General features: G+C 43.4%; 2 protein-coding genes across 7 annotated transcripts in view; one reads left to right on the forward strand and one right to left on the reverse strand.

The window, feature by feature from the left end:
* Window positions 1-15,578, forward strand: part of MARVELD3 (MARVEL domain containing 3) — a 15,781-nt gene extending 203 nt beyond the window's left edge. The window contains exons 2-4 of one of the 4 annotated variants that reach the window (XM_027846133.1): window positions 50-445; window positions 4,952-5,079; window positions 14,756-15,578. In XM_027846133.1, the coding sequence (XP_027701934.1) occupies window positions 50-445; window positions 4,952-5,079; window positions 14,756-15,372 (1,141 nt within the window). In that variant the 3' untranslated portion in view covers window positions 15,373-15,578. Of the gene's footprint in view, window positions 1-8; window positions 446-4,951; window positions 5,080-10,325; window positions 11,907-14,755 lie in introns of those variants that run through there. The other 3 variants (XM_027846108.1, XM_027846118.1, XM_027846128.1) reach the window with 3 other exon arrangements.
* A 3,397-nt stretch (window positions 15,579-18,975) lies between these two features.
* PHLPP2 (PH domain and leucine rich repeat protein phosphatase 2) overlaps window positions 18,976-25,880 on the reverse strand; it is a 98,247-nt gene continuing 91,342 nt past the window's right edge. For all 3 annotated transcript variants that reach the window (XM_027847621.1, XM_027847622.1, XM_027847623.1), the window contains one exon: window positions 18,976-24,695. In XM_027847621.1, coding sequence (XP_027703422.1) covers window positions 23,541-24,695 — 1,155 coding nt within the window. In that variant the 3' untranslated portion in view covers window positions 18,976-23,540. The remainder of the gene's footprint in view (window positions 24,696-25,880) is intronic.

Raw genomic sequence — 25,880 nt, forward strand, 5'->3', positions numbered from 1 at the left:
ACGGCCAGGAGAGACTGCGGGACAGAGATCACGGCCAGGAGAGACTGAGGGACAGAGATCACGGCCAGGAGAGACAGCGGAACAGAGACAGACGGCGGGAACGAGACGGGGACAGACCTAGAGACCCAGACTGGGACAGGCGGGGCGACCGAGATCCGGACAGAAGGGGGGACAGAGACCGGGACCGGCGGGAGAACAGAGACTGGGACCGGCGCGGGGACCGAGATGGGGACAGGCGGAGCGAGCGAGACCCGCGCCTGGACAGACAGGACTGGGAGCACCCCCGCTCGAATGGACAAAGGGTTCGAGAAAAATCCCGCCAAAGCAGGACCCAGGACGTAGTTTGGGAGCAGCCCCGGGACAGAGCCCCTCCCCTCTGGCCTGCCCGGGAAGAAACGCCAGATCCCTGGGCCCAGAGGAAGACTGGGTTCGGACGGTCGGAGAGGTGAGCACGGATTGTGGTAGCAGTTGGGGAGCCCCCCCGGGTTTGAGGGCAGGGAGAAAAGGAGCCCTTTTAGCACCTCCCTCAACCCCCATCAGGATCCAAAGTTCTCCTCCTGGCCCTCCATAAGGTGGGGGGCAGGAAGGGTTAGGCCTGAATTGGGTTGATACTCCGGGAGCAATTTGGCCGCACCCAGGAGGGCACTTGGCTCCAGTCCAGGGCATAACTGGTTTTAAAGGTAATCGATTCTTGCTTCTTCCTCGGGAAGAGCGTATGTTGTCATTCCGTAGGAGGTGGCACCTGAGTTTGGAGCGTGAAGCTTTGTCTCTTCGGAGTAGAGGTGGGGAGGGAATTGTGGCCGTGGGGGTAAGAGGCGTTGAGTTTGGGGAACCGCGAGCTGGCCAGTTGTCCAGCACCCAGACCAGCTTTTTGCCTTTGTATCCCTAGCACCGTGTTTTGCCCACGGTTGGTCTTTAATAAGTATCGGTTGGATTGATTTCAAAATCTACTACCCTCGCTCTGATTTTCCCAAATGAGCTGAAACTGCTTTTGCTTTTTTTTTTTTCTTTAAACCTCAGTTCTGTGCACTCAACTGTGCCTGGCACAGAGTAAGGCACAACTTATTAATAATTGCTTGTTGAATGATTATTCTGCTCACTTGCAGCCAATTCGGGACACCAGACCTTGGATCCAGTTTCTTTTCCCTCCAAAAACATCCTACTTTACTGGTAGCCTAACCCTACCCCTAGATTCTGCCAGGGCCTGGTGTTACTGTTTGTCCTTCCTTCTAGAAGAGGACCAATGATGTCAGGAGGTGATGTCTTGACTTGTGCTAGTGAATTGGATTTAAGCGACGCCGGGCTGTGCAAAGTCACCAGCCTTACTCTCCTCCAGAGTCATCACAGTCTAGTAACAAGACATGGGTTAGGATGACTGGTAGCTCTCTGATGGGAAAAAAAAACCCTTAAATGTGCCAAAATTGTTCCAAAATCATCCTCACCACTACACCTGACTCCTGTTTCCTAGGCCTCAATAATAAGTTAGTACTTCAGTATGGGTTAGTTGATGTGTTTGCCTCTTAACAGAAGAGGCAATGATTTAAACCCAAAGGAATGACTTTGTAATGGTAGAATTTTAGGTGGACCCCTTAAGGGCCATCGTTTCTGCGGGACCTTTTAGACATCACCTTTCAAGTCATCCTTGCACAGGACAGAACACCTCCTGACTGATACTCAATATATGTCTCTGAGCTCCCAAGCTTCTAACACCATCAATCTCTGAGAGGGGAAAAAAGTAAAAGGATTTTGAAAATCTGGTAAAGAGCATAAACCTATCATTTCCCCAAAGACGAGACCCTTTTCTTCTTTCCCCTTCCCTCTATCCAAGGTGGGTTTACCTCCTTTCTACCTAATATTAAACCTTTATTGGCAGCCCAACCCTACCTGACACTCACCATTCATCTCTCTTTCCAGTTCTGTTGCTTATTAAGAAGCAAGGAAGGTTGTGTATTATTATTAAACTCTGTGGATAGAGTTATAGGCCTGGAGTCACTGAGTTCAAATCTGGTCTCAAATAGCTGTGTGACTCTGGGCAAATCACTTAACCCTGTTTTCCTCAGATTCCTCCTTCATCTGTAAAATGAACTAGAGAAGAAAGTTACAAACCATTCCAGTATCTTTGCCAAAAAAAAAACCCAAATGGGGACATAGTCAGATACTACTGAAATGATTCAACAACAACAAAAACATTTATTAATAAGGACTTACTATGTAAGTGCAATGTACTGAGCCTACACAGAAAACCAAAATCGAATAGTGTTTGGCCTCAAATAATTTGAGTTGTGCTGAAGGTAAGGAGTGGGAGAGCGGAGCGCCGGAGAAGAGATCAGAGTGCTCTTGTGGAAGGAGAGAGACCCAATAGGAAATGGAGATTTCTTGGAAGGGGAGGCAGGAATCCACGTTGAATCTTGAAGGAAGCTTCTGGAAGGTAGCCATGAGGTCAGCCCCACTTAGCTACAGTTTGAATAAACTATTACATTGCACTATCTCAAACTTGCTCTAATCTATAGAAGTGTGCTACTTTGTTACCCCGATAAAGAAATGGTCTCACCTCCCCCTTTTCTACTCTCCCCCCACTCCTCACCACTTAACTTGGCCCAGTTTTAGTCATTGACTCCCACCTCAAGCAATTTTGCATTGCAAATACAGTAATCTGGGGCACGTCCAGCCTAATAAACAACCTTCCTTTGTAATTCTCTACTGCTGGGAGACTGAGTCCTTTGGGGCCTTGGATTAAAGTTAAAAGTAGGTGGTTATGTTCCAGGGGCGTGCTTTATGGTTTGCGGAGTGTCCCCAAACATCCAGCTAGTGTTTTCCAAAGAGTTATTCCCAAAGGAATGTATGTGAGAAGTGCCTCGAAGTTAGTGGGTTAACTTGGAAAAGGCGAGAGTGTGTGAGGACCCAGACACTTGAAACTCAAATGTTGACGGTGTCTCGAGCTGCTGATTTCAGACTTTTTTTCTTAAACATTATTATCCCCATTTAGTAATTCTTTGTTAATTAATGATTGATTGATTTACCAAACAGCAGGTAAAGAGTGTGGGGAGAGAAATGTTAACTGGCTTGACAGAATTGAAAATTAATTTTGAGAAAGTCAGACTTCTCCTGAGTGGAGTGTGGCAGCAGCTGCCCAAAGTCAGTGGCATTCCACAGGCCAACCGAGCAGTCGGCAGAGGTTCAGAGGATTTACCAAGATGTCTGTCTGGTTAGAGGAGTTGGGCCATATCTTTAGTGGAAACCCCAGACTTCTCAACCAAAGAGTAGAGACCACTAGAACTGTTTTCCTCCGACCAGGATCTAGAAAGCAGAGCCAGTTAGAACACTGCATTCTAGGCTGTCTCAGGAGCAAGCGCTCCTGCCTCAGTTTCCTCTTCTGTAAATTGAATGTCCTGGTCTAGATGAGGTCTGAGGTCCCTTTCAGTTTCTAACATTGTATGTGTATATTCACTTAAATCCAGCTTCAATATAATCCTTCTTGGAAACATCTTTGTTCTTCTTGATTCTTAGATGTGCGCAGGAGAAGACTTTTATTTGGAGCTAGTTGTCCTTTCTCATTTAAATTCCCTTCACCACCTGGTGTCCCTGCCCCACTTTTTACACAGAGTTCTACTGAAACAGATTTAACTCATCTATGCTTGCGGTTTGGCCAACATGTGCCAATCAATCATTAATTGACAAATAATTACTTATCAAATGGGGATAATAATAATTACCTCATTGGGTTGTGATGACGATCATACAGGATAGCATGGAAAGTGCTTTGCAAAGACAGACAAAAGCTAGTTATTATTAACAAGCATTTATTAAGTGCTACTATGTGCTAAACACTGGTGATACAAAGACAGAAGGCTTACATTTTAAAGGGGGAGACAGAACATTTATCTATGTCAATAAGCATTTATTAAGCACCTACTATGTTGCCGAGCACTGCTAAGTGCTGGGGATACAAAGAGATAAAATGAAGGTATGTCAGTAAACATTAAGTGCCTACTGTGTGACAGGCACTGTGCTAAGTGTTGGAAAAGAGGCAAAATGCAGACAAATACACATGCACATAATACACCAAATCAATACAAGAGAGTTTTAGGGGGGAGTACACTAACAATCTCAAGTCAACAAGCATTTATTAAGTGCCTACTGTGTACTAAGCTAGCAGCTAAGTAATTCAATGAATGGACAGATAGGCCTGGAGTCAGGGAGACCTGAGTTCAAATTTGGCCTCAGATACTAGCTGTGTGACCATGGTCAAGTCACTTAACCCTGTTTGCCTCAGTTTCCTCATCTGTCAAATGAGCTGGAGAAGAAAATGGCAAACTACTCCAAGTATTTTTGCCACGAAAATCCCAAATGGGGTCACAAAGATTTGGAATTGACTAAAAAATGACTAAACAACAACAAATTGGTAATACTGTGTTTTACGCACTTTAAAACATTACTCTGGGCAGGGGCCCATGGCTTTGCCAGACTGCCAATGGACCCATAACACACAAAAACGGTTAAGAACCCCTGGTGTTGAGAGGGCCCAGAAAGGACAGAGCTTTGGGGTCTACCAAGTCAGGGCTAGCAAATCTAGGTAGGATTCAGAGTCCTGCCAGCCCTCGGTGAGGGAGAAAGGGGCTTGGTTTCATCGAGTTAGCATCTCTCAGCCCATTGCTTCTAAGGGTTATTTGATTCTTTCTTACTTCTATCCCTAAGGGGCAGCTGGGTGGCACAGTGGATAGAGCTCCGGCCTTGGAATCAGGAGGACCTGAGTTCAAGTCTGACCTCCGACACATGACACTTTCTAGCTGTGTGACCCTGGGCAAGTCACTTAACCCCGATTGCCTCACCAAAAGGCAAAAAAAAAAAAAAAAGGTGCATATACTTCTATTCCTAGTATGCAGGGTGGTGCTATTTGAACCTGGGCCTTTCTCTTTTTGTTAACTGCCACTTTTTGTTGATGTTGTTGCAGTGACTACCCTTTGGGGAGATCTCTGACCTTCAGCCCAAGGCCTGAATTGGAAGAGGTGGAATACTACCAGTCAGAGGCCGCTGGCCTACTGGAATGCCACAAATGCAGATACTTGTGCACTGGGAGAGGTGAGATGTTACTCCAGGCTACCTCCCCCAGTATCGCCCCCATTATTGATTCTGGTTTGGAGTTGGGGAAGGGGACCACCAGCATGTGGTATGATGTTCTAGGATGCTGGTGGGCTGGGGAAACAGAAATTCAGCCGGTCTTGTCTTTCATTTCCTAAGAGATTGGTTACCATACCCTCAGTGAGACAAATGTTCTAAGGAAAGAATGCCTGAAAAGTCATTGCAGGGTTTGGGGCGGGGGACTTTCCTCCGAAAACAATGGCCTGGCTGCCTGGGGGGTTCAAAATAGTAGGTGTTTATTAAAGTTCATACTAGGTGGCAGGCATATCACCCAACTCTTGACTTCAATTGCAGCGTGTCATAGTGAATAGAACTTTGGAGTTAAAGTCAGGAAGCCCCGAGTTCATATCCTACTTCAGACACTTGTTAGCTGTGTGACCCTGGGCAAATCACAACCTCTCTGAGCCTCAGTTTCCCCATCTATAAAAGACAGATAATAATAGCACTGTACAGGAGCCCTGTGCTACACTGGCTTCATAGGTTGTCGAGGATTAAATTAAGATCCACGTAAAGCACTTTGCAAACCTTCAAGGACACTGCATAAATAGAAGTTATTAGAGAACTAGGCTGCTAGCATCTATGGCTCTCTGGTTAAGTCTAGGTCAAGCTAACAAGGAAACAGATAGATTGACTGGCTAGTAAGTATCTAAGGCAGGATTCCAACAGTCCAACACCTGTGGCTGTATCACCTATAGCCCCTATTCTGGTCAGAATGTGCTCAGAGCCTCATTTGAAAGAGTCAGGGAAATAGATCCATTGATCATTTGATAGGATAGGGAGAAGATCTGTGATTTCACTGGTCTTATTATCATCTTAGTTACCAAAATGCCTTTCCACCGCAGTGAGTGCAGAAACCATGAGCCAGTTTCTGGTAGAGTTTCTGACCCTGCTTACAATGTGGAAAATCTGGTTTGGCAGGTGAGCTCTGAGATCATATGACTTAGACAAGACACCGTCTGAGCTAATTTTGCCAAGCCTTGGGACTGGGTACGGGAGGTGAATGTTTGCTGCTTGAGGGGAAAGAAAGACATAATCAGGGTGCTCATGCCTAGAAATGAAGCTTGGGATCTTTAAGGCAATGTAGCAATTAGAAGATTATAAAATCTTTCATAAGTGGGATTCCATACAGTCATCCAGTTACAGGCACGCCCCCTTTGTTTCAGAGACAAAGGATGGTATTGTTGACCTTTCTGATGGAAATACCAGGAAGACAGTCGTGACAGGTTAAAAAGATTGAAGGTTTTTTTTCCCCTTCACTCTGACTCATTTTGCCAGGGGAAATGAGAAGGGCTCAAAGTTTCTGGATTGTAAACTGAACGTTAGACTTGACATATACCTGGCTTATCTTTGGTTTTGAGTTCAGAGATGAGGTTTCTTTCGGGAATGGAAGTAGGGGGACCGGGCAGGGTAGAGAAGGGGCAGGCATCACCAGAAAACTAACACGCTGAAGACTATATAGAACCTTGGTTACCCAGAGCTCAGCATAGATACACCAGAATGATAGGAACCACCACTACAAAGAAAACTCCAGTAGGCTGTCCCAGGCTTAGAATACTGTCTGAGCAAAGGTTACCATCTGTTTCTTCATCCCGGGCTGAGAACTGGTCTTTCTTGAATAAATTCTTTATTGATTAAATAATCTCCCTCAGCAAACAAGGGAGGACTACAGACTTCACGGTATCCGAGACCAAAGATCTCAAGAGATCCGAGAGGTCATTGAATCCAACCCCCATGTTTTAAAATATTTTTTTTCAATTATCAAGCACTTCTTTTTTCTTCTGCTTCCTCTACCTTTTTACTCAGAAAAAAAAGAAAAACAAAACCTTTGTAACAAACATGTATTGTCAAGCAAAACAAATGCCCATATTGACTATGTCCAAAAACATTGTGTCTCATCCTGCATATCAGTCCCTCACCTCTGTCAGGTTGTAGGTAGCATTCTTCGGTCCTCTGGAAGCATTTAATCCCTTCATTTTACAGATGAGGAAACTGAGGCTGAGAAAGGTTAAGTAATTTGCTCTAGGTCACTTAGATAGTAAGGATTCAAACTCAGATCTTCCCACCCCCAAGTCCAACACTACCCACTGTATAACCTAGCACCAATTCCATAGGAGGTATTCACATCTTGGGCTATGCAATTATTCAGGATATTTGAGCCCAAACCCCATTTTTGCCTGAAGACCCCCAAACATTATAAACATCAGCTTAAGCAGCAGCCAAATCAGCAAGCATTTCTTAAGCACCTACTTTGTGCCAGGCACCCTGCTAAGTACTGGAATAGAGTGAACAGGTATTTTACAGGCAAAGACTTAGAGATGAGAAGAATATTCTTGGTAGGAGGAACAGCATGAGTTATTCAAGAAGGCTGTTAAATGAAGGTTGCAGGAGGCAGAGAATAGTCTGGTCAGGCCAGGTGAACAGAGGGTAAAGAACCGTGAGAGAGGGAGAGATTGAAGATGCAAGAGAAAGGAGACGGTGAGTATCTCAGAAGAGTAGAAGGAAATGGAATTGAAGGCTTGGGTGAAAGAATTAGCTTTGGCAGCGAGGAAGGGACATACCCAGCAGTATGCTGGTAGATGTTTAACAGTTGGCTCCCCACTGGGGGAAAATGTTTACATAACTCACTTCAAAGTTTAATCTGCATTATCAACATTTTTTTTCATCACTTTTCCAAGTCTACGCAATCAACAAAATAATAAATCAGACCCTGATGTTGTATTTGCCAAACTCGAACTGAAAATTTAACAATCAGCTGGTTGATTTGAGCTGACACTCTTAGAAATGTCTTTATCAGGTGAAAGTAGGTGAAACTACAGGTAACTTTGAGGTAGAAAGGAGGTAAAGTGAGAGATCATCTGGGAGGGTCTTGATCTTGGTGGTAGATACTTTTGCTGTGAGTGAAAGTGATTGGGAGAGGTTCATTGAGGAGAATGAAGGTTGTTGAACAGTTAGGATGAGGGGGGACAGGGAGTCAACAAGAGATAGATTACTGAGCAGCAGAGAAGACCCAACAGACAGTCCATCGGGCCTGAACAACATTTCCTTGAAATTTAGAATTTGAGGTGTTTGGTTTTTTTTTTTAATTGGAATTTGAGGAGAGAATTCTGACATGGACTGATCCTTGCCTGGAAGGTCACAAGGATTGGGAGTTTCTGCTTTTGTAACAGGAGCAAGGCCAATAACTGGGCTCCCCACCGTCAGTGGTATCCACCAGTAAAATATAATAGGCTTACATCTCAAGGTATTCCGGTCTCAAACCTTCATTCCTCCTCATTTTATTTCCTTCATTTACCCAGATGCTCCAATATTGTAGTGCTGTAGCTTGTGAAGTCTCTGGTGACAGGACTGAAATTAACGGTCATTTGATTCATTAATATTAAGTGAGGTTGAGGGAGTCAGTCAGTAAAAGGAACTATATAAAATGACCCACTGCCTTAGGATTGCCAATCTTCCCCTCCTCCCAATACTTTTCTTGTTAGGTCAATGGTATTGGTGGTAAGAACAGAAGATTTTGTCCCCTTTGTTTCTTACTGCCCCCACCACAGATGTTATGAACTAAAGAACCCCTACCCCCCCAATAGAGGCACCTGCCAATGGAATCCTTGTCTTCAAAACTTAGTCTGGGGCCATCGATTCAAGCACTTTTCCCCGAGTCTTACAATGCAGAGAGGGCCATTGTCCAAGTGGTTAATTGGCCTTGAAGTTTCTGAAGGTGAACAATTTATAGGTTTAAAAACCAGATGGGTAAGGCTAGTGATTAGATGTTGTACCTGGGAATGAAGTATGTCACAACTAAAGAATATATGATAGCCATGGCCTAGTCGAAGGAACCCTAGATTCAAGTCAGGAGACATTGGTTCAAAACTTTCAACTGTGGTACTATTGGCAATCTGGTCTTATCTGTAAAATCAGGATAATATTGGAGGCATCAGGATGAAGTGGTGGCTTGATGATATTCTGGACTTTGAGACAGGAAAACCTGAGTTCAAATCCTATCTCTGATTCTTATGAGCTGGATGACCCTGGACAAGTCACAGTTTTTCCCCTCTGGATAATGGGGATAATAATAGTACCACTTTGGGGTTGTTGGGAAGATCATATGAGAACCTATGTAAAAGCTCTTGGCCAACCTTAAATAGTCACGTAACTGCAAGTTATTATTACTACCTACACCTCAGAACTGTTGTGAGGAAAGTGATTTCTAAGCCTTAAAGGGCTATAATACATGTGAATGATAAAAATTTCTGGTCTGGCCGGATCAGAACCAAAAACAAGTGTAGGTATGCAAGGATCTAGAGAGATTCTAGAGAGGCTCAGAAGAGGAATGTAGAGACTCAGTTAGTTAAGTGGCACATGAAGACCTCCCCAGCACAGTAATGAACATTTGGCTCTGAAAGTGGACCTAGAATAGCCTTTCTTAAACAAGATTGATTGGGAGGACCAGAGATCCAGAAAAGTAAGGTTACACTATCTACCTATATGCACACATACATACACATGTGTACACGATTCATACAAATATACATATTGGTCTGTGTGTGTATATATACAATTGTGATTAGGCAGAAAAACAAAAATACACATTTTAACATTGTCTAGAAACATAGCAAATAAAAGTATATCACGCTTTTAACTAAAAACGTGGTTTTTTCCTTGTTAACAGCATTTTTAAAAAAGTTATATTGTTTTTTAAATTCACATTAAGATTCTTCTCTAGGCTTGGGCAGATCTTGTTTGTCAAACTGTGGCTAAGCTGGTCAGGCAACAGTTGAGTATATATTTTCACTGGAGACATAACATGTAGAAATAGGAGATTGATTTTTTCTTCCTTCTCACCTGAAAACGCCAGCACTTTCTGCTTTCCCACATAGATGTGTGGTTTTCATCTCATAGGGAGAGGTAGTCCTGAACTTCTCATGGGCCCCAAGTCTTTCTGGTCCTTTGGAAAGACCTTTCTTTTAAGACCAACTTCTTAAAAATGCATCACATCTTACTGTTTGTGGACTCGATGCCTTGCGTCTTCACCATCAGCTGCTCCTGAGGAACCTTTGGCTGCCTGGGCTTTTGTGGGGGAGGTGGATACGAAGGCAGTGGTGTGAGCTGCATGCAGTGGGGGAGTGACCTCCATGTTGGAAGAGAAGCCTCATCCAGAACATAACCCATCCTTCACTTCTTGATCTTTGCAGCCTGCTGCCAACTGATGAAGGTCCTGCTGAACTTGCTGATTCTGGCCTCTAGCTCTGTGTCTTACAACTCGACGGGGGGCTACACGGGCATCACCAGTCTTGGGGGCATTTACTACTACCAGTATGGAGGAGCCTTCAGTGGTTTTGATGGTCCCGATGGGGAGCAAGCCCAACAGTTGGACATCCAGTTCTACCATCTTAAGCTGCCCACGGTGACAGCAGCGATGGCCTATGGAGGGGGCCTCATGGCCTTCTCCTGCCTCCTTATTCTCCTGGGTGTCCTTCGGGTCCCATGGCATTGCCCACTGTGGCTGGTGATTGAAGCCATTTTGGATGTGCTCATTGCTGGCAGCTACATCCCTGCCTTGTATTTCTATTTCCACCACCTCTCAGCTGCCTACAACTCTCCTGTGTGTAAAGAGAGGGAGACCTTGTATCAGAGCAAAGGGTATAGCGGTTTTACTTGTAGCTACCATGGTGGAGACATAGGGGCTGGACTTTTTGCTGCTATTGGCATCGTTGTCTTTGCTGTCGGGGCTGTTCTAGCCTTCAGGGCATACAGAAGAATCAGAAAGTCTGAAGAGAAGCTGACAGAAACACATGAATTATAGTCTTTCATCAGCTTCTGCTAGATCTCAAAAACTTCACCTTATTTTGGAACAAGCTATCTATGGATGGGTGGAAATACACGGTGAGACTGGTGCACAGAGGAGAAAGTAACAAACTTCGAATTCTCTTCCCTTGGGAAAATTTTCTTAGAAATCATTGTAAACCAAGCCCTGCAGAGAGGTCTGGGCTACAACAATATGCCATACTTGGGGAGTTTCTCTGAACTCAGCTAACTTTGTGTTCAGTAGAAGCCAGATACATTGGGACAGTTGTACCTATTTTCTTACAAATATAACCTATAAGTGGAGGAACAAGGAATTCCCCAATCCTCCCCCCAACCCCTGCCATAACTCTCCAGTATCTCCTTGCATCCTTAATTAGTAAAACAGATGACTTGTAGTAGAATACATAAATTGGAGAATGGGAGTGGAAAAAGGAGAGAGTCACCTTGGATTACAAACAAATTGAAATGCCAACAAATGAATCCCAGAAGCCTGAGTCAACATTGCCTTTCAGTTAGGAAGACTAACCACTGTATCTCCCATGAGTATGCCATTATGTGAGAAGCTTAAGGTGCTGGCAGAAATTCAGAAACAACTCAGTATAGCTTCACTGAAAGAAAAGTCCAAACCAAAGCATCCTTTGATCCAAAGTGAGCCTGTGACCTCATTGTACCTTGAGTTTCCTTCTTTGTACAAGTTTGTTCTAAGCAAATTCAATCATTAAAAATCCAGATTTGCACAAAACATAAATTGGGGTCATACTGGCAAACTCTTCACTTTACAAAGAGACTCAGTAGAATTCCTTCAATAGTATACTGCCAGGATATCTGTTAAAAATATAACTGGACTAATGTACCTTTTTTAGGAACGTGGTATGTAAAAGGACGGGCCACTCGGTGGCACAATGGATAGAGTGCCAGGCCCGCAGTCAGGAAGACTCATTTTCCCAAGTTCAAATCTAGCTTCAGATACTGATTAGCCTTGTGACCCTGGGCAAGTCACTGAATCCTGTTTGCCTCAGTTTCCTCATCTGTAAAATGAGCTGGAGAAGGAAATGGCAAACTACTCCACTATCTTTGCCAAGAAGACCCCAAATGGGGTCATGGAGAATCAGACACAGCTAAAAAACAACAGACAACTACAAATGTCAAAGAAAGGCACCCCATTAAATGAAGAGCTACAGAAGAAGCATCAAGGAGAAGACAGGCTATTAATCCAACAACAGAATCCCAACTTACCCGTTTATTCTAGATCCTACACTCTCCAAAGCGACTAAAGCAAGTCCTCTTTCCTTCAGTCAACCAGTGGTATGTTCAGGTTGGTTCATCTGATCTTGAAAGTGAGGCAGGGTGGGGTTTGGTAGGACGGCTAACTGGGAATGGTAGGAGTGTTGACAAGAACCCAGTACCTCGAGAGGTAGACTTCAGGTATCAAATGAGGCAAGCTCCTATACTGTCATTACATTAACCTATAATGTCACTGAAGTCTACAGGAGAGGTGGTGTTGGGGAATCACTTCATTTTTGGGTCTACTTGAACGTTGGGTTGAGTCCTGCTACTTTATAGGTGAAATCAGTGGCTCAGAAAGAAAGGCTTAGGTTGTTTTTGTTCTGTAGCAGTACACCCTTCCCTCTGCTTACCCCATTTAGTGAGTCAAGGAAAAGGGAGACATGAGAACATAGAAGGAAGACTCTTTGGAGAGTAAATTCAAAGCTGTATGGGACTTCAGTGGCCATCTAGGTTTTATAAATATGAAAGCTGAGACCTAGGGAAGTTAAATGACTTTCTTGTTGAGGTCATCCAGTTAATGGATCAGAGATGGGATTCAGTTCCTCCAGACAAGGTGGCATGTTTATTGCTCCAAAGTTGCTACCATGTGTGGTTCAGGACAGTGAATTTGTGTGTCAGTTAACAGAGTTAGGAAAATTCTGTGTGTGAATGCCAATGGGTTTTAGATGACCACATCCCATAGTGTCTTTCTGGAAAATAGTTCTCTGTCATGGCTGATAATTTATAGTCATTCATTTTTGGTTCTGGATTTGAATCCATACCTCTGGGGGTACCACAGAGAGGAATCCACAGATCCCTATTTGAACCCCGGAATTGTCATTTCAAAATTTCTGTTCTGCTACCAAATAAGAATGATTCAGCAAAATAAGCAAATCTATCTTCTGTACACTGACTACATCACACACATGCATGTTACTGGTCTATAAGTATGTGTAGATGCTATTGATTAGTAAAATATAAATTCCTTTAGAAGTGTTACTGAATATATAATAGCTTTTTGAGATCATTTTTTTTATTCAGTGGTTATGAAGGTGGTATAAGCAGGAAGAGAACTGGACTTGAGTCTGCAGATGTGGGTTTGAATTCCAGGTTGGCCACCTGTACTAACTGTGTGACGTCAAACATGTCACTTAAAGTCTCCGGGTCAGTTTTATCATCTGCCAAATGAAAAGATTTGACTCTGTAAGAGCTCCTTACAGTTACATGGTCCCTATAATAACAGTGCACCACAAAGCTGAGTCTGTGTTTTTACATTAAAAAGAAGTCTTCCTACTAAAAAATTTGCCAAGGCAGGTGATGCGGTGTCTTTTTTTTTTTTTTTTTTTAAAGGCAATTGGGGTTAAGCTAGTAAGTTTCAAGTATTTGGTCTGAGGCCATATTTGAACTCAGGCCCTTCCAACTTCAGGGCCAGTGCTCTATCCACTGCACCACCTAGCCCCAGATGGGGTGTCTTTTGTGAGAAACAGTAAGGAGGCCTACATGGCTCATAGTCCCTGGAATGGGGTATAAGGAGACTAGAGAGGTAGCTACTGTATAAACAGGTAAGACATACTGGTAGGGCTTGATGGTGTAAGAACCCAAGCTAATTTTCAGTGTCTGGGATAAAAATGTGTTTGTGGGTTGGCGTCCCCCCAGACCCCCAAACCAAGCTCTTGGGGATGGAAGGACGGATGGGTATACATTGAGCTGGAGGCCAAACCTACCCTTCTAAGTACTAGGTATCTCCGAGTGCTGACCACACTCTGTGTCCCAGTCAGATTAATCTGTTTCAGGTTTTCTTTCACACATTCCATGGCTGGATACTATCCCTTCCACCTCCTAGATGTCATTCTTGATTCCTGTGGTCCTCCACCTTTGAAATTATTTGCAAATCATTTTTGTATAGACACCTAGACATAGTAGTAGATAAGAGTACTGGACTTGGAGTCAGAAAGACCTGAGTTTGAAACCTACCTCAGACACTTCGGTAGCTGTGTGACCCTGGGCAAGGCATTTAACCTCTCAACCTCAGTTTCCTCATCTGTAAAATGGGGATAATCATAGCACCTACTTCCCAAGGTTGCTGGGAGGATGGATGAGATGTAAAGTGCTTTGCAGACTTTAAAGTTCTATATAAATTCCATTATTATTGTTAGTTTCCCCCCATTAGAACAAGGAATTCTTGGGAACAGGGGTTGTCATTTGTATCTTCAGCATCTAGAACAGTGGTGAGCACATAGTAGGTGCTTTATAAATGCTTGTTGAAGAGAAAAATCTTTCCCTGCAAACCTCTTCAGAAGTCAAAGGGCCTCTGTCTAGCTGCAGCCACTGAAGGCTCACCTGAGCCATTTTTAATTACATTAATTACCCCAGCTCCTGTTGCCTAACAGGGGTTGTGAGAAACATGAACACCAGCAGCCAAGGGTACCAGGAGGCGAGCCAGGCTTCCCATGCCCCTGCCCCCAATTCTAATACTCCCATTATTCCCTAGAATAAAGCTTTTCCTTGGTGACTAACCGGTTTATTAAGGACTTCATTTTTCTCCTCCCAGGTGTGGTTCAGATAGTGGAAGTGATATTGAACGGAATGGTTCTCATGTGCATTGTGGCCTCCTACTTCGTCCTGGCTGGTTTCAGTGCCGGCTTTGGAAGCGGTGGCTTTGGGAACAGCTATTACTCTCCCTTTGAAGGGACGGAGCTGGAGCAGGTTCGACAGTTGGACCAGCAGTATACCATCCTGCGAGCGCCGCTTGTGTACGGAGGCTTGGCCGTCTCCCTAGGCCTTGGGGTCCTTACCATGGGAGTTTTAGTCCGAGGAGCCAAGAACCTGGAGAAGCTGCCTAGGAAGTGGCTGGTTGTGGAAGCCGTCTTCAGCCTCCTGGCAGCAGTGGGCTACTGCATAGGCACCGGCATCTACCTTCACGCGGCTGTTCGCATCAACGCCACTGATACCTGCAAACAGCGGGAGAGGCTGTACGCTCGCAGTGGTCTCAACTGGATGAACTGTCAGCTAGCAGGCACTGACGGGGCAGCGGCCACCTTTGCTTGTCTTCTGGTGATCACGTATGGAGTGAGTGCTGTGTTGGCCATCCAGAGTTACAGGGAGCAGCAGCAGCACCCTTCTGAGAACAGCAGTCCACCAGGATACTGGGGGTCAGGAACTCTGTGAGAATCTCTCACTCTGCACTCTGCACCCCTCCCCACAATCCAAGCCCCCAGGTCTCACTTGCCTTTATAATTTCATCCAATTATTTCCATTTTAAATCACACAGAGTTGCAATTTTTGACATACTTACTTATGTATAAACGTTCCATTTTAAGGTACTGGTTGTAAAGGGTGCTCAATAAATACTGATGGATTGATTGACACATGAATAATTGCTGGGGAAAGTCACAAGCTTTCAGAATACATATCAGAAGGCTGGCCATGGCACAGTTACATAAATATAGTAGGGTGGGCAATGCTAGCTTTCCACTCTAATGATGACCAACCCAGTCAAGCCTTAGAAGACCAACTATCTCAGCGAGAGCCGAGTCCTGCGCTACATAAAGACAACTGCAAATCCTTAATCCAACTATTTAAGATACTAAAGGACCTTAGAAGATGGCCCATTAAGTCAGTTTTCTGATTCGTTCCCCAAAGGGCAATTCCATTCTGATTCGTAGCCTGGCTCACTGTTCCGTAGGTGGTGCAGTGGATAAGAGTTCTGGGCCTGGAGTCAGGAAAACTCATCTTCCTGAGTTCAAATCTGACCTCACTACATGTAGACTCTGGGCAAGTCACTCAACCCTGTTTGCCTCAGTTTCCTCATCTGTGAAAAGAGCTGGAGTAGGTAGTGGCAAACCACTCCATCTTTGCCAACAAAACTCCAAATGGGGCCACAAAGAGTCGGACATGACTGAACAATATTCCAATCCTTCCATTTCATAGGTTAGGCAGCAAAGACCTAGAGAAATAAATTGACTTAAAGTTAGTTACACTGGCTGTAAGTTAACGGAAGCTGGATTTCAGCTTGCATTCCTGACTCCAAATCCCATGCTCTGTCCACTTTGCCATGAATTAGGTTTCCTACATTAGAGGAAAAGGGCTATTATGCGTAACATGTATAAAGAGCTCCCACCTTTTTATTCTTCTTAAGTGGGGAACTTTCAACAGAATAAGCTTTCCCAAAACTGGTAAAAGTTCTCTTGGAAATATTCTACAATCCTAACTAAACCTTCCTGATGAAAAATCTCTTTTCATCCACTGAAGGATTAACATTATCACCTCACATTACATTAACGACTATTTCCCTTCACTAACACTGAATCTTGAAATGAAGCCTTCATTCATAGAATCACAGTCAATAAGCATTTATTAAGCACCTACTTTTGGCCAGGTACTTTGCTGAGCACTGGGGATTCAAAGAAAAGCAAGGCAGTCTCCACCTTGAGCTCACCATCTAATGGGGGGGGACAAGAAGCAAACATGGGTACAAACTATATAAACAATGGAAAATAGGGAAGGCACCAGAATTAAGGATTAGGAAAATTTTCCTATAGAAAGTGGGGTTTTTGCTAGGACTTGAAGGAAGCCAAGACATCTCCTGGCTGAGGGGGAGGGAGAACATTCCAGGCATGGGGCACAACCAGAGAAAATGCCCAGAGCTGAGCAATGGATTCTTTTTCATGGATAGCCAGGGCCAGTGTCATTAAAGAGTAGGATGGAAGACTGGAAAGGTAGGGGGAGTGAGTATGTTATGAGGGACTTGGAGATGGTCAGATCTTTCCTTTAGGAAAATCACTAGCAGCTAAATGAAGGGTGGTCTGGAGTGGAGAGACTTGAGGCAGGCTGTAGTCCAGCAGTCCAGATATAAGGTGATGAGGACCTACCCATGTGGGGTGGCAGTGTCAGGAAAGGAGGTGTATTCAAGAGGTGGGGCAGAGGTAAAACTGACAGGCCTTGGCAATAGCTTGGATGTGGGTGGTGAGAGATGAGTCTAGGGTGACTCCTAGGTTGTGAGTCTGGGGGACTGGGAGGATAGTGTTAAGTTTGGAAAGGTGGAGAGTTTAGGGGAAAGACGGGTTGTTTTGAGTATGACAAATTTAAGATGTCTAGTGAGATCTAGTTCAAGATGTCTTGATAGCAGTTGGAGATTCAAAACTGGAGGTCTGCAGTGAATTTTGAGCTGGAAGGTATTTCAGAAGCCATTGATAGTCTAACTCATGCCTGAACAAAAATCATCCTATGACTTAGAAGACATGGTCATATGGCCTTCCTTGATAATGGGGAGTAAAGGGAGACCTCCTGCTTTCTGTACATGCCTCTTCCACATAGAGATTCTCTGTTCTCTGTTAAGGTGGGTTTTGGTTGTTTTTTGGGGGGTCATTTATCAGCTTCTTTCTGCCCCTACATCCCTTCTCAGTTTCTTCAGGTTAAACGTCCCCAGTTTCCTTCAAGTGATTTTCAGATGAGATGACCTGAGGACTCTTCAACATTCTGAACACCTTCTTCAGGATAACTCATGTCTATCAACGTCCTTAAAACGTGGTGCACCCAGAACCGAACACTCCATGGGCTCTGATAAGGCCAGAGGACGTCATGCCTCTTGATAACAGCTTGAATTTGCTTCTTCAGCCACCATTACAGTTAACTCATACTGAGTTTGTAGCCCACTAAAAATGGGTAAATCTTTCTCAGAGGAGCTATCTACACACCTCCCCTAAGTGCATACTTGAAGTTGAATCTTTGATCTCAAGATTAAGATTTTATGTATTTATTCCTATGAAATTTCATCTGATTGCATAAAATCTGAGACTTAAATGAAGTGATGAAAAGTGAAGTGAACAGAATTAAGAACAACGTACACAGTGACAGCAAATTGCAATAAAATATCAACTGCGAAAGATTGAGCTACCCTAATCGATAAAATGGTCCGTGAAAATCCAAAGTACTCGGAATGCTATCCACCTTAAGGGAGATAACTGATGAACTTTGAGTGAAGATGGAGGCGTATTTCATTCCCTTTTTTTCTTGGCAACATGGCTAACGTGGAAATATGCTTTGCATGTCTACATACATACATATGTATATGGTATGGTGCTCAATGGGTAGGGAAGGGGCTAGACAGTAGAAAATTTGCAACTGAAAACATTTTTTAAATGAATGTTTAAAAAAAGATATTAGTTAAAAAGTCCATTATATCAAGCAGGTGCCACATTCCCAACCATGATTTACCCTGGCCATCACCTTGCCATGCCTCCTGCTGACACTCTCTTAACTGGACCTCAAGACACTATGCCCAGTTTTAGAATTCTAACTATACTGTAGTTTAAGCCCTCTCTCCATCTTATCTATAATAATATCCTTTGTTAAATACTTTGCAAAAAGCTAAGTAAATTATAACCATAGCTTTTCCCCTGCTCTACCATTCTAATTAACTATCAGAAAGGTATGGAGATTAGCCTAGCACAACCTCATCTTGGAGATGGAGTTATGCTAACTAGCTCTTTGTCATTACCTTTAGTAATACATTCAAGAACTCTGCCAGGTTTCCATACTTTTACTTTTCTTTTTTTTTTTTTTGGTGGGGGGGGAAGAATCAGAACACTTGTCCTTTTCCAGTCCTACAGCATTTGACTTGTTCTCCATAATATTTTAGTTTTTTAAATTTTATTGATTCCTTTAGTTTTTATGTCACAGACATCACTTCCCACAGTGAGCTTTCCTTGGTAACAAAGGACAACAATTGAGTATAACAAAACATAGCCACCATATCTGATGTAGTTCATATTCCACATCCACAATCCAAAAGACAATTTTTTTTTATTTCTTCTCCACAGCCAAGCCTGGTCATTTAATTAGTGTTTGGTTGCTTCCTTTCTTTTCACTCTGATTGCCCTTGGGTGCATGCCCAGCAACGAGAACTTACTGGGGAATGACTGAAAAACTGATGATACACAGATGTGACAGACTACTACTGTGTGATAAGAAATGATGAAGGAAGGTGTTTAAGAGAAACTTGGGAAGACTTATATGAAATGATACAGAGTGAAGCGAGAAGAACCAGGAGAAAAATATTATACAAATGACAACAATATTGTAAGGGCAAACAACTCTGAGAGAATTAGGAACTTTTAGCAGTAAGGACCAACCACATTTCCAAAGGACTAATGATGAAATATGCTACCAACCTCCTGATAGAGAGGTAAAGAGTACAGAATGAGACATTTGGATGTGGCCAAGGCAGAAATCTGTCTTGCTAACTACTACATATTTGTAGCAACAGTGTTGCTTTTCTTTCTTTCTCATTTCAGGGAGGGAGTAGGAAGAAAAGACAGGCTTTTACTGATGAAAAAAAAAAGAAATTTAATTTTTTACTAAAGATTCTATTGACTAGAAGACTTCAGTATTTGGTCTTCTAATGCGCTTAAGAAAATGACTATGTCCTTGAGATGTCAAGTATACACAAAGTATAGTATTAATGAAAGTAGAGAGCTTTCTGCCTTATCACGTGAAAAGCTAGCTAAAAATATTCCTGTCTCAACTTGTATGTAAATCTTAGTAAGATTTATGTGGGGTATGTGTTTTCCCCCACCCTGAGGTCTTGTTCATCTCCCTAAGGCAGGAAACAAGGGAAAATCTTCAGGATGCTTTCAATTCCAAATCAATCTCTCTATATAATGAACCGAAAGGACATCACACACAAATATTTTAAAAATAATACGCATTCCACTTTAAAACAAAAGCACCAAAATATATTATATTTATTTGTTTATTATCATCATCATCATCATCATCATCATTTTTACAAACAATAGATTTGCTGAAACATGCTCTGGCTCATGTTATTGAATTAAAAAATTTAACACATTTCAAAAATATCAAAAATACACTATAATGAGTCTTAAGACTATAATAGGACAACGATTGCACAAAACTGTAAGATGTGGACTCACTGCCTGGACGACATCCATGGGCCAAAGTGAGGGAAATCCTACAAAATCCAGGAGAAGGGCATAGAGTCGAGAGCACAAGGAGCTTATGTGTGGTGGAATGATCACAGCAAGACTTACTATATGCAGGCTCTTTTCCTAAGCCAGAAAGTATTTTCTCAATTATAGGACAGTCACTAACTGGAAATAAAATGTCACCTCTGTGTTTTAGGGAACCTGAATGGCTTCACCCAGAATGAGGTGAAATGTGAGACGAGTCACACACTGTCTGGCCTGCTTCAGGCAGCCCCGAATGGCTTGGAGGCTGCTGAATCACTGTTACATGTATTTGTCACTTGCTTCCTCATGGAGGTTTTTCACGGGATAATTAGTCAACAGAAAAAGATGGTAAGCCAGTGGCTTATAAGTACTTGATTTTGTTGGAAGTTATATATAAAAATAAGATAATCATTCAACACTCAGTAGATTGGCTAATACTAATTAGACCCGTCTCCTGGAAAACAGCAGCAAATGCAAACGAACTATTATCATCGTACCCAATAATAATCAAGCTGCTCACATCTGCTCTATTTTTTATACACAGGGAACACATCATCTTATTGCACATGTATGCTTGACAGTAGTATAATAAACCCTCATTTGTCTGGAGTGGTAAGTCAGTGAACAGGATAGCACTGTGCCTTGATGTATTAATCTTCAAAGTTTAAAATAAAATGTACTTCCCAAATCCATTTTGATTAAATACCATGACTCCTAAGATTTGTACATTTTCAACTCACAGGGGTCACACACTGCTGCTCAGAACTAGTCGTTTTATGCTTTCAGAATCTCTGTTAATCTGGTCTGTTACATAGATACGGCAAGTACATAGTTTACAAAGAACACAGAACCACGAGAAGGACATTGTACAAGGGGAATCTAGGGGTACATTTAGTCTCTCAAGCATAAGAGAATAGATGGTGCTCGGGATATGGGGCTAGATATCATGAACCACTGAGAACCTGATCAGATAATGCAATTTCCTAAACAACACCTTTTAGGGCAACAGGTCTACTCTCCTGTTCTGGTAGGGGGGAAGCTGCTTTTTTTTTAGAAAGCCATCTTTTACTTATCTCCTCCAGAGTGGTTGGATAAGAGACTCATTTTTCCCTATACCCCCAAATTTAGGTTCAGTTTTTTAATCCAATCTGAAATTTACTAAAAAAAGAAAAATAATAATTTTAGCTTCAGTATAGGAACATTTGTAACTTCCAAATTCTGAGCTTACAAGTCAAAAGCAAAGGCCCAATATATCAGATTATACAAAACTAGTGGTTATTGAAACAAGCAAGCTGAGGAACAAAATGAAATAAATTATTACAAGTTAAGGACAATTCTGAGAGAGGCGGTGATTTCCACGTTGCATCTTTACAAATCAGCCTTCTTTATTAAAGGATGTTACTTCTACAACTATTCTGCAGTTCTGGAAGGACAACGCTCAGCATTATCATCTTAGCCTCTTTCCTATCGGCTTTCTCATTTCCCCAAAGAGACAATGCTACTGCCACGAAATAGTTCACCCCTGTTTTAGAGAACCTCAAACCCTGAATGTGCCCCTGTAGTCCCTTCCTAAGGAGGAATTAATCAGATCAAAGATTTGAAGCTGCAAATTCTTCAGTAGCAGAGCAACAGTTTAACAGATAAATCAAAATTTTCCTAACAGTACAAAAACTCAAATTAGGACTCCTGAAAAGATCAACATTAGATGGTCATTAAGCAGTTAGCAGGCTCCCCCTTTAAAAGCAAACACAAGCGCCACACATTCATGTGTAAAGGTGATACCTCTTAGACATCAATATCGTGGACTCATCAGTGATCTGGTCAACTAGTTTGCTATTATTGCTTCAAACAACAAGCTCCCCAACAAAGTATAAATTAAGCTGCTTTTGAAAATTATTTGGCAAACCAATATTCAATCTTTATGTTCCTACTAATAAAGCATATGTCAAAGGGTTCCACCCTGTTTTCTTCTTGGACTGCGCAAACACTCAACAAATCCAAATCACACCCCCAAATCGATTAGCTGAGGCAATGTCAAAGTTTTGGAAGAAAAACTAGAAATTAGCTTTCCTGTCTACATAAGTCTTCAAATTATAAAGGCAACTGAACAAAACGTACAAGGAAATGTATTTTGACAGGGCCATGTGGAATGAGAAGTGATGTTCAAAAAGTACAGAAAAAGAAGGTTTCTGTTTGCATGGAAATGTTTCTAATCTGATAAGAATCATATAGCAGTAAATGAGCCCAACACTCACTGAGAGCATATATGGTATAATAAGACTGATTTTTAAAGGGTAACATAGTCAGTCCCTGCAACAATAAGATTGGAAGGCCTATAAAAAACAGATTTTAGTGTTAAAATTTATTCCTCTGGTTTTCAGGAAAAATGATCTTCCTCCACTAGAGGGAGAGAAGGATTTCTACTATGTGAGGTTCATCCATCCATTCTCAGCTTCTCCTGAAACACACAGAAGCTCAAGGTCACCTGGATAGGAGTCAGCCTCTGGTCCTACCGAGCAGGAGAAGCAAACTGCCAACTCCTCACCACATTTCATGGAATCTGGCCAGTCCCCAGATCACTCCCTTCTCATATGCAGGGAAATTCTCAGCTCCTTCTCCTTCCTGTCAGGAGACCTGAACTGGATCCCCTCACCATGACCAGGAGACTCTGCAGCTCTTCTCTTCATTCCCATTTTTACCTTTTAAAAATTCACATCCCTATCAAGAGAAATCTGAATCCTCCCCCGTCTCTGTTCCCTCTAAGCCTTCCTGGGACCCCTGTGAGAGGCACCAACACCTGGCTCTCCCTAACCGGAGGGACCAAGGTGTGGACCGTCTCTAAGACTGGCTCTGAGTGCAGATTCAAAAATGAATGTCAGTCATTGAAAAGTGCTTCCACTACAGTACACACATAAATCAATTGTCTGATTGGCTCCGCACTTCCAGTGAGCTTCATTTCCACAGGCTATGTTCTCTCAGAGAAGAGTAAGAAAGCCACGTGCCCACAGCACTCTGACACTTGACAAGATGACGATGCAGCCAGAGACCCTTCAGCAGTGACCGTGAAGAGGTTCAGTCTTCGGTCACTCTGCCACAGAAGCAAGTCCCCTTGCCGCCCAGGCAGGCAACCCTCCAAATTAACCTGGGACAGAAGGGGCCAGCGGCAGGTGGCAGGACCGCGCGGACCTTCTCCCCACCTTCATTCTCAGTAAAGCCGGCCGCTCCTGCCTCTCACCTCCGAGTGCGTGCCTCCATGCCGCTCCTCCACAGGGTGGCGGCCAACGCAGGAGCCGAATGTGGTGGCAAGGACCACGGGCCACAAGAACCCGCGGCCTTCTCAGACCCAGAGCTCCTTGCCGAGGGTCACAGGGCAGTGTCGAGCTCTTCCGAGCGGTCCGCCTGAGTCTCCCCCCAGGGCTCCGAGTCGGCCGTGCCCCGGGCATCCTGGGGGTGCTTCAGCTGCTCCTTCACCTCCTCTTCCAGGTCACGAGGTATAACGAGCTGATCCTCTGGCTCCAGCTGAGCTGGGGCACAGAAGTAGCCCGTCTTTTTCTTGGGTGCTTCTGTGGCCACCTCGATGAGGTTCAAGCTGTCTTCCAGTGGCACAACAGAGCCGTTGGAGAGTTTTTTCCCATACAGGCAAGAAGCGGATGGAGATTTCTGTAACTCCCTGCTTACTGGAAGGAGCGCTGCACAGCTCACACTGTTCTGTCTCCGGAACCTGAAGAACAATCCTCCCGAGTCTTCCTCGGGACCGACAATCAGAGAAGTCTCTTCAAGGGCAGGAGGAGATGCCTCCAGACCCTTTCCTCTACAGCAATGGATATCGACTTCCACCTCTACCTTGCTGCCATTCGTTATGACCCCTTCAACTGGCTGGTCATCATCACTGTCCAGGCCATTGTCAGACTGGTTACTGGAGAAAGTGGCACAAGACGGTTGGCGCTGAAATATCCCTAAGGTGGGCATGGGATGGAGGCTGCAGCGCCTCTCTGGCCTTGGCACCAGGCTGGCGTCCAGGCCAGTGGCGCTGTGCTCATCAGAAGCTGTGGAGCCCACTTCACTGCTCACTTCAGAGGTGGACATTTCACTGCTGAACTCGGAGGCGATGCCGCTACTGGAGGAAGGGGTGGTTGGCTTCGGAGCGTCTTTGACGGTGGTAGCTGAGGCGAATCCCCCAGGACCTGGGAGGTTGAGGCCATTCGCCTCACAAGTACAACCATCCTCCCCAACATTCAAACAGATCACCATTGCCCCAACGTTGTCCTGACAACCATAGCTCTGCGCTAATGTGCATAACTTCTTGGCAGCTGCTAATGGATCATGGACATGCCGGACTGCAGTGACAGCCTCCAGGTAAGACAGGCGTTCCCACAGTGCTTTGTTTCCCAAGATCAACAACTCATCCTGTACTGTAAGTGGCAGGGAATATATATGGGGTTTTGGAAGGATCCAAGGGTAGAGGTACGTACAGCCCAACATCCGGGTACAGCAGGTCACTCCGTTCACTTTGTTGTCCTAAAGATAAACACAATTAGTTTAAACAATAAGCAATAAACCTTAGGGGTCCTGGCATTTATCTATGTCCTACTGCTTAAGAACGTGTCATAGAGGAAAACAAATGTATCATAAATGCTTTCCAAGGACTCAAAAGTGCTTACCTGTGCCAGAGCTAAACATATAAGATTATGGTCAAAAATATTTTGTTTTTATAAGTCAAATGCGGTAACTAAAGTTGCTTGGCCCTAACATCTCCAAAATACTCAGCAACCTTTATGTGAAAGAAGACATCACTACTTTTCTACCTAAAGAAACCTCTGGGTTAGAAAAAACCACTAGCAAAAGTCACGCCATTTTTCCTTATCACTAGTATTTTAAGAGAGGTTCAGAATCCAATGGATCACTGCAAATGGCCTTTCATTAGAGAGGAAGTTGGGACTAACTAAAAAAGATCTAAGGAGATACCTGATTGCTTAGGAAAACCTTTGCAGGGAAAGAGTCTACAAAAAGAAATTGGAAGGAAGTAGATGAAGGAATCCAAAGAGAGAGTGATTCCAGCACAAAAAATGAACTATGGAAAGGTCAAATTAGAACCCACAAAACTCTAAACAAAGTAAGAAATCATAAATGATTTATTCCAGAATTCAATCTTAAAGAAATTCTGAAGTCCACATAACATGCTTTAAAATACGGAATTAACTGTTCTGCTTTAGGTGAAGTTTTTATTAACTTTATTAAAGGTCAAAATACTTTCCCTATGAGGAAACAAGCAATCAATGCAAACTTAGAAGGGAATTTTACTCTATATGTAAACTTATCAAATTTTGTCCACCAGTTCTTCAAATCAGCTTCAAAAGCTATCTACAACCTAAAACAAATAAATTTATGCCATCTAAATTCTAGAGATTTAAAACCCCCTCTTTTTACTTATCTGTATGGATTCTGGGCTCAGAGGGACCTAAAGGGACTTGAAGTCACTGTAGCCTCATCCCTTGGTTTCATAAATGAGAAAAGTAAGGTTTCTGAGCAGGACAGGCAAGTGCTTTGGCTCTAAACCCAGAACTCCCTCCACTTCACTGTGCTGTCTCTTTAACTGCCTTCACATCATACAGTCAACAAAGAAAGAAGCCCAGGTCTTGAACTCCAATGCAGGCAGTCCTCCGGACCAGGACTCATGTCTCAGGCCCTCTTGATGCCCTCCTG

The sequence above is a fragment of the Vombatus ursinus genome, unplaced genomic scaffold (genome assembly GCF_900497805.2).
Source record: "Vombatus ursinus unplaced genomic scaffold, bare-nosed wombat genome assembly UNPS02005286.1, whole genome shotgun sequence".
In the NCBI taxonomy this organism is placed as follows: domain Eukaryota; kingdom Metazoa; phylum Chordata; class Mammalia; order Diprotodontia; family Vombatidae; genus Vombatus; species Vombatus ursinus.